The 18,318-nt window shown below is 41.6% G+C and overlaps 1 protein-coding gene across 4 annotated transcripts in view; it reads right to left on the bottom strand.

The window, feature by feature from the left end:
- LOC128406157 (actin-binding protein WASF3-like) overlaps window positions 1–18,318 on the bottom strand; it is a 72,524-nt gene that overhangs the window by 38,432 nt on the left and 15,774 nt on the right. For 3 of the 4 annotated variants that reach the window (XM_053373191.1, XM_053373189.1, XM_053373188.1), the window contains exon 2: window positions 690–849. In XM_053373191.1, the coding sequence (XP_053229166.1) occupies window positions 690–822 (133 nt within the window). In that variant the 5' untranslated portion in view covers window positions 823–849. Of the gene's footprint in view, window positions 1–689; window positions 850–18,318 lie in introns of those variants that run through there. The other variant, XM_053373190.1, reaches the window with a different exon arrangement.

Below are 18,318 nucleotides of genomic sequence, written 5' to 3'. Positions count from 1 at the left end.
AAACTTCTTTCATTTCAGCAATTTAATTTAGGGGAGGAAGGGAGTCATTTTGTTATTAAACAACTGAGAGTCAGAAATCCTTGACAATCTACTGCAAATCATCCAGAGAATCTCCCAGCAGATCCCGATCTATCATTTGCCAATCCCTACAGTGCAGACAATGACTGCTCCCTCTTATTGCTTTCAGAACTTTGAAACACTCATATCTGGCTGCAGCCTCAGGCCTGGTACAGGACACACATGTTTTTAGTTAAAATAATGCCTGCTTGGAGCACACCATTAGTTAAAAGGTATTCAGAATGACACTTTGTATAAGATAAGGAAGCTTATGCTTATTAAAGGAAGCACAATTTTTATAGGAAAGAGTTATGTAGACCTAACTGACTAGTTGGAGAAACAAAGAAGTCATGCTTGCCCCTTAGTTCTCAGGAGGTAGATCCAAGATGACCTCGTGCCTCGAGATCCAGAGTAAGTGTGCTGAGGAGGAGGAAGTTGTAAACAGAATGCAACCTAAGACATATCAGTCTAAACCTCAAAGGATAGAGAGAAGCCAGCATAGAGGTTAAAGATACAGGGATAGTCTGGGAATCTAGAGTTCCCTTACTCTGTTTAAACCCCATGCAAGCCCTTTTCTACCAGCTGAACAGCACTCAAACTTCTCTAAGATGCAAAACTCATCATAAACTTACTGAGGCTCCCCAGCTGCTTAATGATGGCGGCTAAAGTGCTGTTGGTCACACATTCCAGCTCACTGGTAACCCCATCTGGAAGGGCTCCGCGGCAGAGGTGACGAGGTTCTATGTTTCTCTTCACCAACGGCATCTTGGAAGGGAATCGGCAGGGCTTCGCCTTGGATAAAGGGTAGAAGAGATTACAGAGACCGATTCAGTTTTCTTGTAAGAATTTTTGTGTCAATGGACATTACACTTCACAAAGTTTTCATAAACAAAATGAAAAAAACACCACCACGGTCTCTCCCAGAGGAGGTGACATTCTGAAACTGGTGTTGAGGAGAACAGAAGGAAAGAAAGCCAAGGCAAGGCAAAGAAGGGACAAGAACAGAGAAGCCCAGGAAGTTGCCTTACACCAAATTCTATGATTCCATGACTGAATAAAGTTTTCACTCTTGGGGGCCCTAAATAGCAACTTGCCCCTCTCCAATGATAAAGCAGCAACAACCCACAGTAAAATTTGCAGAACAAAATATATAAACAAAGAGGGATTCTTTTTATTTTATCTATATTATTTATTAAATTTCTACACCACCCTTTATCCAAAGATTACAGGGTGGTTTATAATATAAAAACAAAAAGTATATAGCATAATAACAAATGAAAACCATACCCCCAAAAGCACTAGCATCAGCATTCCACTCTCTGTGACAACATTTATTTAGCCACAAACACTATGAGGGTGTGTGGGGGGGTTTTTTTGGGGGGGGGAGATGCCTGGATGATATTCCAAAAAAGCTGCTACAAAGTTTTCTCAACGCTTTGTACGCAGGAATCCACTTCTGCTTACCTCCTAGGCCTGTTTCTGCTTCGCCACAGAAGAAATACTTATACAGTGGTACCTCTAGTTAAGAACTTAATTCGTTCCAGAGGTCTGTTCTTAACCTGAGGTACCACTTTAGCTAATGGGGCCTCCCGCTGCTGCTGCGCTGTGGCCGTGCGATTTCTGTTCTCTTCCTGAGGTAAAGTTCTTAACCCGAGGTACTATTTCTGGGTTAGCGGAGTCTGTAACCTGAAGCGTCTGTAACCTGAAGTGTCTGTAACCTGAGGTACCACTGTATTACTGAGGAAGAAGTAAACTGAGCATAAACAGCACATTCTGCGTGTACACACAAAAGAATGAATATATGTTATGAATTTACAAAGCAGGTGGGTATAACTCACCTAACAGAACCATCTGGGATATTCAGAACATACAGAGTTATGGGGAAAGGTGAATGACATGAGCTCTTCACAGTTGCCATGGCACACATTTATTGAGGTGGCAGAATTTAATTTTTCTTGGCTGACAACTCAAGAGTGCCTGGATTCAGAGTTCTGTTTTATTTTTAGCACACACCACCCCTATTAGACTGGACTCACAACAAGAATTTAGTATGTGCTTTGAGTGGACACAGCTGCATTTTGCTGGATTTGCCTTGATATGCTCATTGTGGCTTTCCCTAGGTACAAAGGAATTGATGCACACTTTTCATTTTGTGAATTGTGCTTCTAAAGGATCTGTTTAGTACATTTGGTGTGCATTCCTTCATCCGGAATGTGTGCTGAATCCCAAAATCTTTGCCACTTTTCTGCTCATTTTGAAGTGAACTATTGTCCATCACTAAACAAGAACCCAGCTGCTTAAACGGATGATGAGTGGCATATAAATTGCACTGTCAATTCTGCAATAGCCTGTGGGCAATGAATGCACTGCATTAGCTGCTATCATCATTACACACATTGGCAAGGAATCTGAGGAACTGCTGAAGAATAAAGTGACATTTAATTTCCTGATGGGCTCAACAAGACACTAGGGACCCTTGTGTTAAACAAGTTTTAATGAACTTATTTCCCAGGCTTCCCCCTGCCTTTATTTTTTTTACCCACAATTCCGTTCCATTTCTCTATTAATCTTTAAAACAAAAACAAAACAAAAAACCCCTCAAAATACTGTTAAACACTACACTTAGGGGTTCCAGACACTTACCCAGATTCTGTTTCCTTGCAATGAAGGTCAGCAGAGACTGTGTTGTCTTTAGGATATATGGGGTTGTTTTTTACACCTATATACAACCTGAGCATAGAATGGAGGGGCTCACAGAATTAACACCCTAACAGATCCTGCTTCTCTGTTAGTTAAAGCTTTGGGTCCAGCACAGAGCAAGCAGGTCCCTGTGTTTCCAGCCTGCTATCAGCTGAGCTCACTCGCACTACTTTGGCTATTGCTCTCCTACCTAGCAGCTAGGTGGGTGGGGTGGAGGAAAAGTCCACCTGTTAGCCTGGAGGGCACCATCATCCAGTTGTAGCTCTTGCAACCTAGCCCATCATTTTGAGATGCTGATGAGGACCCTTAAGTGGCCTGCAAAGGCCACTGCCTTACAGTGGTACCTTGGGTTACAGATGCTTCAGGTTACAGACTCCGCTAACCCAGAAATAGTACCTCGGGTTAAGAACTTTGCTTCAGGATGAGAACAGAAATCGCATGGTGGTGGCGCAGCGGCAGTGGGAGGCCCCATTAGCTAAAGTGGCACCTCAGGTTAAGAACAGTTTCAGGTTAAGAATGGACCTCCGGAACGAATTACTGTATTTTTTGCACCATAACACTCACTTTTTTCCTCCTAGAAAGTAAGGGGAAATGTCTGTGCATGTTATGGAGCGAATGCCTACAGATGACGGGGTATCTGCTGCAGTCGTGAGCAGAGGATCCATGGTTCCCCTTCCTTCCCTCCTCCGTGGCTCGCTTTGAAACAGCAAAGCGGGAGAAGAGCCCCTGCAGAGGTGCAAAAACATGCTTACAAAGCATGGATCCACATGGATCCTCAGGATTTTTGCATTGGGCTACCCCAAACTCACCGTCAGATCACATGTCTGTGGCCACAGCATGAACCACAAAAATCATACATCCATTGTTTTGTTTAGAATATTTTTTTTCTTGTTTTCCTCCTCTAAAAACTATGTGCGTGTTATGGCCGGGTGCGTGTTATAGAGCGAAAAATACGGTAAGTTCTTAACCCGAGGTACCACTGTACAAAGAAAACTGAGTAGTCCAGCAACCCCCCTCTTTTAAATTCTAAACCCCACGGGATACATGACCCCAGTAATTGGAAGTGACTCAGGACATCATGCAGGCTGACATCCCACATCTACAATACCTATTAAAATGTGTGTTCTCTCCCCCAATATCTATCTAAATCTGTATTTCCCTTTCCCCCCAAAAAATAAAAAGGAAAGTTGGAAGCTGCCTTAGCTTCCAAGTCAGAGCACTAGTCCATCTAGCTCAGTATTCTATACACTGGCTGACAATAGCTCCACATGCTCAGAGTAAGGCCATCAGAGTAAGGCCAGGAACGTCTCCATCCAACAGGAAATCTCCCGTTTCTGCGGCTGCTATGGTGGTGGGCAGGCCCTATCCTGCAAAGCCACCCTCTGCTTAAGGTAAGTGGTATTCCAGGCCTACCTGGAGATGCCACCGGCTATTGAGCCTGAGACCTTCTACATGCAAAGTAAATGCTTGACTAGGGAGCTATGGCACAATCATTTGTCAGGAACTTAAAAAGTTGTCTTGTTCTATGTTAGACCAGTGGTCCTTCCGGCTCAGTACTGCCTACACCAGCACTTTCCAAACTTTTCAAGTTGGTGACATACTTTTTATACATGCATCATTTCATGACGCAGTAATTCAGTTTTACTAGCAAACCGGAGGTTAAACTAACCCCTCTCCAGCTCCAGGAGGATTGTGGGGAGTGTTCGTGAGACACACCTACATGCTGCAGCTGACACACTAACACAGTGGTTTTCAACCAGTATGCTGTGGCACCCTGGGGTACCTTGAATGATGGTCAAGGGTGCCATGGGCAACACTGGCCTCTGTCCCTCTTTCCTTCCCTCCCTCCTGTGATGCCCTATTGCATCTCTGTCTCCGAAAGGCTTGCACAGCTGTTTGTTGCAGCAGCCCTGGCTACAAGCTCCCCAGGCAAATGGTGAATCCCAGGTCCCCCTGGGGCAGTGTGAGGAGGCACTTCTCTTTGGGGCAAGGGAGGCAGCTCAGAGATCAGGGGCAGCAGCTGCAGCTGCCCAGATGACTCCCAAGGAGAGGAGAGGAAGATTAGGGAACACTCCACAAGGGAGGGTGTTTGAAAAGGGGTGAGGGGCTGCCAGCTCTGCAGGCAAGGGAGCCCCACAGGGGTGCTGCAGAAAGAATGCAGTTGGTCAAAGGAGCTGTGGACTCAAAAAGGTTGAGGACCTCTGCACTAACATGTCACAACACACAGTTTGGAAAACTCTGGCCTACACTGATTAGCAGTGGCTCTCCAGAGTTTCAGGGAGGCGTCTTTCATCATTCTACTTGAAGATGACGGCAACTGAGTGATCAGGGGCTATATACCAAATCATACCTAAGCTTTCTTATTAGAGATCAAACATGTCTAATTACTGGAGGACAAACTTTTCTACATCTCTTATCAAGCCTATTTCCATGACCTGGCCATTCCTGCACCCATTTATTTTGAATTTCTGATGGGATGCTGCTCAGATAGTATGGAAAGGATAGGGAGGGTAAGGGAGAGCCTGAGAAAGCATTTCACAAGCTACTTGAATTAGTGGCATGATTAAGGGAACTGGAACAGAAGAGCTACTGACTCCACCTGCCAATTAAATGCCAGCATTCTGTTATGAAATGAACTTGCAAACACTGGTCTAGAAAAGAATGAATGCAAGGAAGGAATTTGGTTTAGCAAAACGATGGCCAAGAGGAAAAGGCAGCACTGGGTCTTCATCCAATACCCAGTGAACTTGGAAGAAATAGTACAAGTGCCTTGGGACAAGGCCACTGGGGGAGAATGGAGTTGTTGCAGCAGTTCCTATTCAGTGCGCCACCTCCCCATTAACCATCTCAAGCAATAATATTGAAAGATCATCACGGCTGAAGGCAGAGCTAACCAGGTCCCATTCATCCACTTGCTCATAATTTAACAGCTTTGCCAAAAATATATGGTGGGGCCTCCCATTATAAATTAGGGCAATTTAGAACTGGGTTGGGGAAATTTCACATAGTTTTGCAATTCTAGTCCAGTCTATCTTCCCATCATTTGAACTTTCTTTTAATGTAAATTGATATTTATTTTATTTTTTGTTATGATAAAATTTTAAAAACAGAATAGTGCATATATTTCTTATACATCCTACATTGTGAAGTTTTGTCAATGTATTTTTAAAACTTTTTTTAAAAAAATATTATTATTTTGTAACAATAATTTTTATTATTTTCAATTACAATCCAATAATAGCCTCATTATAACAGGACCAATTTATAATACAATTATCAATACCAATCATTCAAATAACGAATTATATAATTTATATAAAGTGGCTCCCGCGTGCTCGATTTGATGGCTTGATTATTTGCTTTATTTCTGCGTTCCAAAATCTTATTAATTTCCATTACATTCCAGGCATAATAATAATCCCTTATACAACAACTGCAATATTAATAACTTCTATTTGTGTTGACACTTTAATGATTTACAAAACTACAAGTGAGGAACTCAAACTATATCCTTGTTCTTCCTGTGAGTGGCAATTATTCTGTCCGTGGTGTTTCTTCCTGTCCTTGTAAGATGTTATGTCTTTCTTTCTCCTGGTTGTTGATGTCATCCATCATGCCTTGGGAAGAGCTATCCCATTGTTGTTCTAGAAATTTCTCCATCGCTCTGTCCCACTTTGTTGTTTTGCAACTTTAACAACAGCTGCAAAAGTCACTCTGTTCCAATAAATAACCTATTTTCACCATTTCCCCTCTCAGTCTGGGAAGAGGAGCGGTCTGTTGAACTGCAGATGACTTAATAAAGAACCTTCTCAGTTCCTTGGCAGTTCACAGACTCCTTTCATTCTTCCTTCCAACTGAAGATATACGAGCAATTATACTTCCAATTAAATTAAATCCTCTTAGCATTATTCAGTTCACTCCATAAATAATAAAAGATAGGGAAAAGTTAGCTCTAAGTTTCAATTGTATACCTTTTGCAAAATAGAGCTACCCTCCCCTTTCCCCCTTTTTACACACATAGTTCTGTTTGATGCTATATTCCATATTTATAATCCAATTTCTTCCATCCTTGCTTGTACAAATATAATTTGAACATTCAGAGGAGGGTTGCCGAATCATAAGTGTAGAGAATAAAACTTTAAATAAAGAAACTGTAGGCTCCGCCCTCCATCTTTTGCACCGAATGAAGTCTTAAGTTCAAACCCTAAAGTCTTTGCAGTTGGTTTTGTTCCACAGTTTGTTATCTCATCTTTTCTAGCATGCGCCTGTACTTTAGTCCAATTAAACTCTATTTACCAGGAGAACCTCTGCTTCTTAATGGCGGTGTTGGAGGGTTTTTAGCATGCAAAGTGCTTTTGCACTCAGCACCTCCCTGCCCCCCACATTCCATGTAGGAGCGAGAGCCAGGTACCAAGATGAACTGCAAGTGAAGCCTGTTCTCCCTGTCCCTGGGGGGAACTTGGAAGGATAATTACCCTCAATCATCCTTGTTTTTCCTTCACCAACGATCTTCCACTGTCGTGGGGAATACCTCCATTAAGGCAGAGTGGAACCAGAAGCCAAATATTAGTATTATTTTAAGAATCATCACATGTACATTCTAGGGGGGGAAAGTAGCCCATACCTAGCAAAACCAACAAAATTTCCCTAGAGGATGCTTCAAAGACATATTATCAAAAGCTATTAGTATATAAAGTCCTTAACATCTTGGGGTCAGTTTAGCTTTGAGATTGCCTGACCCTATATATGCCCACTCAACTGCTTTGATTGCTGGCACTGGCACTGTTATGGGTGCCACATAATACCTGTTCCACATTTGTAAGAAAATGCTCTTTTAGTGTTGCAGTACCTACACTTTGGAACTTCCTGCCTACTGACAACTGGCAAGGCACCTTCACTGTACTCTTTTAGGTACCTGCCTAAGACATTCTTGTTTCGACAAGCCTACCTAGCTGTTTAGAAAGTTGATGCAAGTTTTTATGTTATATAATCTATTGTTACATTTAACTTTTTGAAAGTCTTAAATTATTGTTAATTTTTCTTATTGATATTTTTTGTTGCATCTTTTTTGTTAACTGCTTTGAGGGTGGTTTGTTTTTTTTTACAATCAAGTGAAGTATCAATTTTATGAAATAAATTAAATAAGCATTCCTGTACATACAACTGTATACAGCGGTAAACCTAACCCCCCCCTCTCTTCTTTCTTTCTTTCTTTCATTTTTGCAGCTCTCTTCATGCAGAGAATATTCTTTAGACTTTGGGATGATAGAGAAACAGTGAAGGAGCAAAGAGCCAGTATAACAGGATTAAATGAACATGACTCTACAGCTAGGACAAATTGTGATTATTAAGGCTCCATTAGCCTATGCATCACCTAAAACCACTAAATATTTTAACAATTGAATCACTGATAAATCTTTTAACAAGAGAAGGATTACCAATTTTCTTCTACTCTCTGCTTTACCAAGGACCTGTGAGTAATGGTTAGCAGTAGGAACAGAGTCAGAGTAACTGCTGACTTTCATATTCTTTCAAGGGAGAACAGCTCCTGGCTCTTGTTCCCAATACACTTTACTGCTGCCTTCATCAGCATGGTGGCTTCCAGATGCTCTGGACTACAACTCCCATCAATCCCAACCAGCACAGCCAGTGGTGAGGGATTATGAAAGTTGTAGGGTAAAATATCTGGCAGGCACCAGGTTGGTGAAGGCTGCGTTATTGAAACAAAAGATATTTGCACACCAGGCAGAGTCTCTTCTATCTTGTTCCAAACTGCAGATTAACCAGAGTTTACACCATTCTCCATGTCATTCTCCCCGCAGAGGTCTACTTTGGGGAGTGTCACCGGTTTGCTTGCACTGGGCACCGAGCCACGAGGATGCTGCAAGGGATGCAGCAACAATGATGAACACAGTCTCTCAGCCTAACCTCAATCATAGGTTTATTGTTTGTTTGTTTGTTTGTGTATCCATTATTAAAAAAAGGTAAGGTAAAGGACCCCTGGATGGCTAAGTCCAGTCAAAGATGACTATGGGGTTGCAGCACTCATCTTGCTTCAGGCCAAGGTAGCCAGTGTTTGTCCAAAGACAGCTTTCCGGGTCATGTGGCCAGCAAGACTAAATGGCTCGCCCCGTCGAACTGCCGACCTTCCAATTGGCAAGCCTAAGAGGCTCAGTGGTTTAGACCACAGCGCCAGCCACATTTACCTTTATATATCCATTATATAACAACCATTACAAAAAGAAAAATAAACAAAACAAAATTCCAGCTTACCCCACTCCCCTCTCCAGGACAAATCAATCTACAGTGGTACCTCGGGTTACAGACGCTTCGGGTTACAGATACTTCAGGTTACAAACTCTGCTAACCAGGAAGTGGTTGCTCCAGGTTAAGAACTTTGCCCCAGGATAAGAACGGAAATTGCGCGCCAGCGGCACAGCAGCAACAGGAATCCCCATTAGCGAAAGCGCACCTCAGGTTAAGAACCGTTTCAGGTTAAGAACGGACCTCTGGAACGAATTAAGTTCTTAACCCAAGGTACCACTGTATTTAAGTTTGCCAAAGTCTAGTCTGTGGTTTCAGTGGTTGTTATTCCACACAGTTATCAGTAAATTACTTTATAAAAGGATGCCATATTTCCACACAACCTTCTACATCATTTGTGTTATTCAATGCTTGTCATCTCTTTGTTAATTTTTCTGATACAGCAATAAACCATGCATTCTGTTTCCAGCAAGCAATACACAGATCTTCCATCCAATCTTTTCCAATTCTATGCCAGGCATGCTGCTACTAAAAGAAAAGCAATTAGTTCTTTATAAGAAAGGTAAAAAATGCCCTTCTTTAAAAATGGTTAACAATCCCAAACTTGAGGTACATTTGACCTGTTAGTAAATGTAAGTAATGTAAGTAAATACCCTCTGCCAGAAGGGTTTTATATGCTCATACGTCCACCACATGTGATATATTGTACCTCTACTATTGCACCCTCTTCAGCACAGTGGTGAGATTGTTTTATTAATATAGCTATAGTGTAATGGTGTCAAATGCCATTGGTGTAATAATTTAAATGTATTTTCTCATATATGAGTTGATACTGATATTAGTGTTTTTTTAGCCCACAAATTATTCCAATCTACCTCGGCAATCTCTATCTCTAAATCAGATTCCCATTGCTGTTTTACAGAATTACATCCTCCAATTGTTAACTCATTTAATATTTAATAGAGTATGGATTTTTTTAAAAAAATGTATATTCATTTGCATGTAAAATCAAATTTTCAAATGATGTTAAAGGTCATGTGGCTTGCGTTTTAACTTCAGAATTTGATATAAAATACACTACTTGATTAGCATAAAGCCAATTTATACTCTGCACTCCAAATTGTCTCATTATTTGTTCAGGTGATATAGTTGAACCATTTTCAAATAAATCAGTTGGCCTATAAAGATCTTTCTCTCTCCATTTCTGAATAACATGCTATTTTCCTGTCATATAAAAAGTAGATGCAGTACAAAAGGTAACAATGGCGAGATTGAAGGAGCTAATTTAGATGCCTACATGTTCCATTCTTTCAGATCTGCCTGTGCAAATGGATTTACTATGGGATCAAAACTGTTTTTCTTATGTATTAAAAATTGTAAACTTGGTGCTCTATATAACTCTTTCAAAAACAATTTGCAGCCATGTTTTATTATTTGTGTCAACACATTATTCCAAAATGTTTTGAATATGAGTAGCATTGCAATATTTTTGTAAATAAAGTAAAGCAACACACACACACATCCTCTGAGACTGCTGGTAAATCACAGCTAATCATAATCTGGGTCTTTTACCCTGGTGTACAAAGTTTACTATCTTTTGCCATTTTTACAATATCTCAATCGAAATACAAATGGGTATAGTTTGAAACAAAAACAAAAACTTTGGTAGAACCGTCATTTTCACCAACAACACTCTTCCCATCCATGATAATGTCAGCCTGGACCAGTTTTTGAAATCTGTCTTAATATTTCTTATTAATGTCAGAAAATTAGCTTTATAAAGTTTCTTCCAGATTTTTGTTATATTAATTCCAAGATATTTGATTTATTGTGGGCAGATCTTAAAACCTACCTTCTCTCTTAGTTCATCTTGTAAATCAATTGGCACATTCAAACACAACAATTCTGATTTGGTTTTATTAATTGTCAATCCAGTCACTCTACCAAATGCTTTTATTTCCCCAATGGCCTCCGTCAATGACACCTCTGGATCAGAGACAATCAGGCAATATCATCAGCAAATAAATTGAGCAGATAGGATTGACCTTTACATCTAATGTCATTGATTTTATTACTATTTTGAAGAGTGTTTGCAAGTGGTTCTATTGCTAACATGACAAGTAGCAATGATAGAGGGCAGCTTTGCTTAGAACATCTATGTACCTCTAATGTGGAAGAGTCCTGTCCATTAGCCCAAACAACTGCCTTGCTATTAGTATATAAATGTTGAAATGCGAACATAAAACTATCATCAAAGTTAATTTTAGAGAAGAGTAGATACAAATAACTTCAACATATTTTATCAAAGGTTTTATGAACATCTAACGAAGCAATCACACATAGATTCCTTGACAGTTTCCAATAATATACTGTGTTTGACACCTTCTGTACAGGATCTGATATATGTCTATGCTTAACAAAACCTGCTTGATTTGTATGGATTATACTAGGTAATATATTTGTCAATCTGTTAGCTAAAATACCAGTAAATATTTTAGTATCCTGCCCAATGTGTGAAATGATTCTGGAGTCTCTGAATCTTTACCTGGTTTCAGTATTACCACTATTCCAGACACTTTCTGGTATTTTGGGACCATTGCTCCTGTTACACAATTGTAAGGATAAAATTTGGGAGAGGGAAAACTGTGCATGCCACCTTGGAAGAAAGGTGGAATATAAATGTAATTATTATTAATAATAGAGGATGGGATGCCAGTGTGTCATCTAAGACATGCCTATGCATTGTCTAGACCAGCCTTCCCCCCATCTTGAGCCCCCAGATGCTTTGTATACTGCTCCTATCAGGTCCAGCAAACACATGGATGGTGACACCTGTGTTTGCTATGAACCCAGCCTCCGGAAATCACAGCCTGAAGAGTTAAAACCATGAAAGTCCAAAACTCTGAAAAGGAAAAATGAGCAGATCCTGAAAGACACACTAAACATGCAGTTTTATTACACAAAATGGTGTTTTAGGGGAATGCAGAACAACTAAACATTCCGCAGGGACTGAACGTTCTCACTGTAAGTTGTATAATTAAGGCAGCCAGGACAATTAAGCATCTCCAGAAGCAATTAAGTAATTCAGTCTCACAATTAATTAAATAAATGCATGAAATCACTGATGGGTTTACTTAATCATGTGTGCAAAGGCATTTTGTTATTAAACTTGGATGGCTTCAGTACAGGACTGGACAAATTCATGGCCACTAAGACTATCAACGGCTACTAGCCATGATGGCTATGCTCTAGCTTATGAATACCAGCAGATGGACATAAGACATATGAAGGAACCTTCTAGATCAGATCAAAGGACCATCTAGGTTGTGTCCAAACTAGGGCATTCATGCATATGTGGGCCACTGTTTCTGTGTATTTGTAAGGTAAAAGGTAAAAGGTAAAGGTACCCCTGCCCATACGGGCCAGTCTTGACAGACTCTAGGGTTGTGCGCCCATCTCATTCTATAGGCCAGGGGCCAGCGCTGTCCGCAGACACTTCCGGGTCACGTGGCCAGCGTGACAAGCTGCATCTGGCGAGCCAGCGCAGCACACGGAAACGCCGTTTACCTTCCTGCTAGTAAGCGGTCCCTATTTATCTACTTGCACCCGGGGTTGCTTTCAAACTACTAGGTTGGCAGGCGCTGGGACCAAGCAACGGGAGCGCACCCCGCCGCGGGGATTCGAACCGCCGACCTTTCGATTGGCAAGTCCTAGGCGCTAAGGCTTTAACCCACAGCGCCACCCGCGTCCCTATTTGTAGTGTATTTGTAGTGGAGGCTAAATCATTTGGGCAAATGGGGTGCTGTCCCCAACCTAAGTTTGCCTTCAGCCAGCCTCCACCTGCCTGCCTTCTTACTTGCAAACTGTCCAAGGAGTAGCACTGGCTGTCAGTCTCCTACCCCTTTGTCTTGTCCTTGCAGAAATCAGTAGGGATTGGGAGACAAAGCTGCAGCTAGTTGGCTCTACCTTTCAATGGCTGTAGCTCTACCTACTGTTGGGTTCTGTGCCTTTCACCCTGCCAGTCCCAATGTTCACCAGCCACCACTGTGCATTTGTGCACCTCTGTCTACACATAAACACTTTCAGTCATATGCACGAGTGTTTCCTATACACACCTATGGGTAGTGCTTGGTGTTATATATTTGCAATGTGTGGTGTTGGTTAGTACTTCCTCCCCATTACTACCTCCATAAATGCTGAAAACTGGAGATCAGTTGTGGGCATGTGGGATCTTCTGTATGCAATGCACTATAACTGAGCTAGGTTCCCTACCTCGATAAATCTGACAAACATGACCTAGAGCAGAAGCCCTTCCTTCCAAGTAGTATATGTTGACTTGTTTGGTATCCCTGTATCCAACCACTCCCACAAGCCCTCCATTGTGCCTATGATTCAGAGTAGGTGACTATGCTATGCATAAGGCATCCAATGGTTCCTTATGCAGGAGAGAAAACAAGTTGGAAAGACAATGAGTAGAGCAGAACATAAAAAAATTGTGTCAGGACAAAATGGTATTTTGATGAGCAGTCATCTTGTTCAAGACTTTGGCTACTGCATGAGAGAAAGGGGAGGAAGAGAGAGAGATTCCATTCAGTACATTCCATCATGAGAGTGCAATGAAACAGCTTAGCTAAATTATACTCTCTCGTCTTTTAGCCTAGAGACTAGCAGAGCCTAGGAAAAGCAGCTGAGCAAGGCTATGGAACTACTATGGTTCACACAGAAGCAAAAATGTTTCTGAAAATAGTAAATGTCCTATGGGTGCACTGTTAGAGCTCAGTCATAGAGCACATGATTTGCTTCAACAGCTCCATTTAAAGGGACCTGGGGAACTTAAGAAGTTTCTGGAGAATCAGGAGAATGACCAATGTGGTCTAACATCTTGTCACACAGTGGCCATCCAGATGCCTGTAGGAAACCTGTAAACAGGACCCAATCACAAGAGCCATCTCCTGTTGTGTGCTTTCCAGCAACTGGTATTCAGAAGCATTATTGCCTCCAACTGTGGAGGCAGAGCAAAGACATCATTGCTAGTGACCATCAGTAACCCTCTCCTCCACAAATCTGTTTAACTGTCTTTTAAGGCTATCCAAGCAAGTGGTCATCACTGCCCCCTGTGGGAGCTACTGCCATAGTTTATCTCTGTGCTGTGTGAAGTAGTCCTTTGTTTTACAAATAGTACTAAGCAAGAAAGACCATTGGCCTGAGTTGTCATCAGTTAATGTTGGCTGGTCTTTTTAGTATTTGCATTGTAAGCTGAGCCTGAAAGGATACATGCCTCAGATCTGTGCATGCACACACACAAACATTCTTGATGCCTTGGCATGAATTTGCCTCTGATTTACTGAGATGGGGATAGTGCTGTAGTGCAACACAGGAAGGCAGTAGGAGTGGCCACCTCAGAGCCTGCCCTCGTTTGTCCCCTGCTTCTGTCTAGGACAGGAATGACAAGCCAGTGGTCTATCATAGGAACACAGGAAACTGCCTTATACTCAGACTATTACATATATTCAAGTTACATATGTTCACCCTGCATATTTCTGCTGTTTCTAATAACCAAACCTACAGCCTGCATAGACCTGCTTCACTTCAATGTTGGGAAACAAAGTTGGGAAATGCATGCATGCGAATAAAAATAAATACATATTTTTTCCGAGGAGAAAGCTGCTGCAGCATTGTACTTTCCACTTGTGTGGCAATAAATTTTAACTGGCTGAAAACTAACATGGCTATTGAAATGGCTCTAATTTATTGCCGGCTGTCATGGCAGCTGAGAATCTGGGTGGTACAAAAGACTGAGGAATTCCAGTGCCTCTTTCGTCTTGCACAACGAGCCCAATCAAGGAGCACACACTTGCAGATTTTAAGTGACTGGTGCACTTGACTGTGCAACCAGCTTCCAAACACTGGAAGGTTCTTATTAAGCAGACATTCATTTTTATAGGATTAGACAAATTCATGGTACATCAAGGCTATCAACCACAATGGCTATGCTGTACCTCCACTGTAGGAAGCAGTATGTCTCTGAATACCAGTATCTGTTCTGTTGCCTGTTCACAATCTCCTATCCTTTACTTAGCTGGTCTCTGGAACATCCAAAGGTTCAGGCCATTGAAATGATTGCCCCTGAGCACTCTCTCCCACTTCGTAGAGCCCATTTGGCTCCCTGGTATACTCCAGAGATTAGGGTGAGGAAACAAGCTGGGAACACAATCAAACACTAGTCAAGCCTACCTAGTGGCAGTGAAGACAGCAAAGAAGGCATACTTTGCTGCCTCCATTGCATCCTTATTGTGCCGTCCACAGAGCTTCTCCAGGTAGTGTTGGGCCTCTTACAGTCTTACAAAACTTCAAGACATGTTTGGGGATGGATTGGTAAAAAGCATACAGAAAAATCAAAGAATAAATGAGGCATTATCCCTATGTTTCAATATATGCAAATGAAACAAATTTATTAATAGAAATTTGGGGACTATTCAAGAGACCACTGATTTTGTGGAACTGATATCAGGTAATAATAGATCGTAAAGAAATTGGAGCCAAATAGATTTCTTATTGTTTATTTATTTAGCAAAAATTGTATGCTGCTTGATTGTAGTGAAGCCTCTAAGTGGTTTACAAGAAATATTAAAGGGTGTTCCATCATGAGTAGGAGTCCATAGCTCACTCTTTCTAAACACTTGGGATGCAGGCCAGGTCAGTCTCTGCAATTCTCCCATAAAGGCAGAGCATCCCCACTTAGTGCGGAGGGGGAGATGTCTCTTGTCTAGCAGCATATGGTCACTTCCTCCAGTGGCATTTTTCTGTTTCCAAAAATGCATCCGTCAAACCTCTTTGGAATCTCAGCTCTGTCAGATCCACTGACCTCCCCAAGCTGTTTCTGTTCTGGGAGATGAATCTGTTTGCTCAGTCCAACTCAATGCACATGTTAAGTCTGAAGGGTGGGGGAGAGAGAAAGAGAAAGAGCGAGAGCAAACATGCCTGGCACTGGCATCAGAGCATGCTCCTTTTCGAGATACACTTTCCCCAACACAATACAATGATTCTGAAGAAGTGTGAATGCACACGAAAGCTTATACCCAGAACAAAATTAGTTGGTCTCTAAGGTGCTACTGGACAATTTTTAATTTTATTTATTTATTTCACAACACAATGAGCTCCTGCATTTCCATGGGCTGTTAAATGCCTAGAATGACTCCAACAAAGACCTGCATGCTTTTAAAATTGAAGTTGAAATTCTGCAGCAGATATGCATAACCTCTGGTCCTCTGGAAATTGCTGAACTACAACTTCCATCAGCCCCAGCAAGCATGACCAATGGCCAGGGATAATGGGAGCAGCATTTGGAGAGCCAAAGGTTCCCCATACTTTTTTTTTCAGTGATGCCATTTCAACTCACATTCTGTTTCTTTATTTTGTAACTCCCCCCCCCCAGCGCTTAAATCTTCCCCTACCACATGTTTTGAATTAATCCCTGTTCTAATAATTCTTGACCATTGGCCATGCTGGCTGGGAATGTGTAGTCCAAAACACCTGGACACCACGTTGGGGAAGGTTTGTGTAAACTTTAAATGCCAAGCAAGACTTCTCAGGAGGATTTAAAGAAAGAGGAAGACTTGATTCCTTTACAGTTTAATATATTTCCTCATCACCAGATCCCATTTTTTATTGAGCCCCCAGCAGATACTCCTGGGCATTTCAAAATAATATGGTGGAGGACGCTAGCATAGCTTTTCAGGTTCCAACATGTCTCCATACCCAGGAAGTCTACTGGTTCCTCCGGAGAAGGGATTGTTAAGTCTGTCAGTTTTACTCTCTCTCTACAGAGGTACCTTAGGTTAAGAACTTAATTCATTCCGGAGGTCCGTTCTTAACCTGAAACTGTTCTTAACCTGAAGCACCACTTTAACTAATGGGGCCTCCTGCTGCTGCCGCGCCGCCAGAGCAGAGCACAATTTCTCTTCTCATCCTGAAGGGTTCTTAACCCTTCTTAACCCGAGGTACTATTTCTGGGTTAGTGGAGACTGTAACCTGAAGCGTCTGTAACCTGAAGCGTCTGTAACCCGAGGTACCATTGTAGTTACCATTTTCCCAATTATAAGTTCAGTTCTCCACAATTCCGCTTCAGTTTGCGGTTGTTGTTTTTAAGTCCTTGTGAAAATTAATCTGCATTTTAGGGCGAATGTATGCTAATATAAGGGACGCGGGTGGCGAGGTGGGTTAAACTACAGAGCCAATCAAAAGGTCGGCGGTTTGAATCCCCGCAATGGGGTGAGCTCCCGTTGCTTGGTCCCTGCTTCTGCCAACCTAGCAGTTCGAAAGCACGTCAAAGTGCAAGTAGATAAATAGGTACCGCTCCGGCGGGAAGGTAAACAGTGTTTCCGTGCGCTGCTCTGGTTCACCAGAAGCGGCTTAGTCATGCTGGCCACATGACCCGGAAGCTATATGCCGGCTCCCTCGGCCAATAAAGCGAGATGAGCGCCACAACCACAGAGTCGGTTACGACTCGACCTAATGGTCAGGGGTCCCTTTATGCTTATATACACATTTTTACAAAATTATTTCACCATGTAATTTTCTCTAAATGGTTCAAAATTTACCCTAGTACAGTATATGCATTGGTACACATAACTTGGTTGGAGAACTGCATTGCAAAAGTCAGAGAAATGTGAATTTGGTGCAAATTTTAATCTGTTTTTTAGTCTATTGTTATTTTGATATTCTGAAAGTTTTAAACTATTGTGGTTAATTTTTCTTATTGCTAATATTATTGCTTTATCTTTTCTGTAAAAAACTTTGAGGAGGTTGTTTTACAATCAAGTAGTGCATGTTTTATTAAATAAATTAATAAATATTATTTTTAGGTGTTTTTTTTTAAAATATCACATTTTACATAGGCCTCAAGGTGATTTGCAAACATACCATAAAAACAACTGAATTAGTTTTAAAAACAATACAAGATGAACACCTAAAAGATATTTCACCCAGCAGGAAAAACTTGTTGAAACAAACATGTTTTCAATTGCTTCAAGAAAGTACAGATTGTGGGTGCCTGTCATATCTTAGAATCATAGCACTGTAGAGTTGGAAGGGATTACACAGGTCATCTAGCTCAACCCCCTGCCATGCCCAAGGTGGAGCCCAAACCCATGACTCTAAGATTAAGAATCTAACGTTCTACCAACTGAGCTATCCCAGCTGCTTGAAAGTAACATTGTTCCATCAAAAAGGGGCAGCCACATGGAAAGCCCTGCTCTGAGTGACTGTGGAGTGGGGCTCCTGATATTTTGGGGACAT

Source organism: Podarcis raffonei, chromosome Z (assembly GCF_027172205.1).
Source record: "Podarcis raffonei isolate rPodRaf1 chromosome Z, rPodRaf1.pri, whole genome shotgun sequence".
Classification (NCBI taxonomy): Eukaryota; Metazoa; Chordata; class Lepidosauria; order Squamata; family Lacertidae; genus Podarcis; species Podarcis raffonei.
Note: the sequence above shows the minus strand (reverse complement) of the source record. Positions and strands in the feature narration are given on the sequence as shown.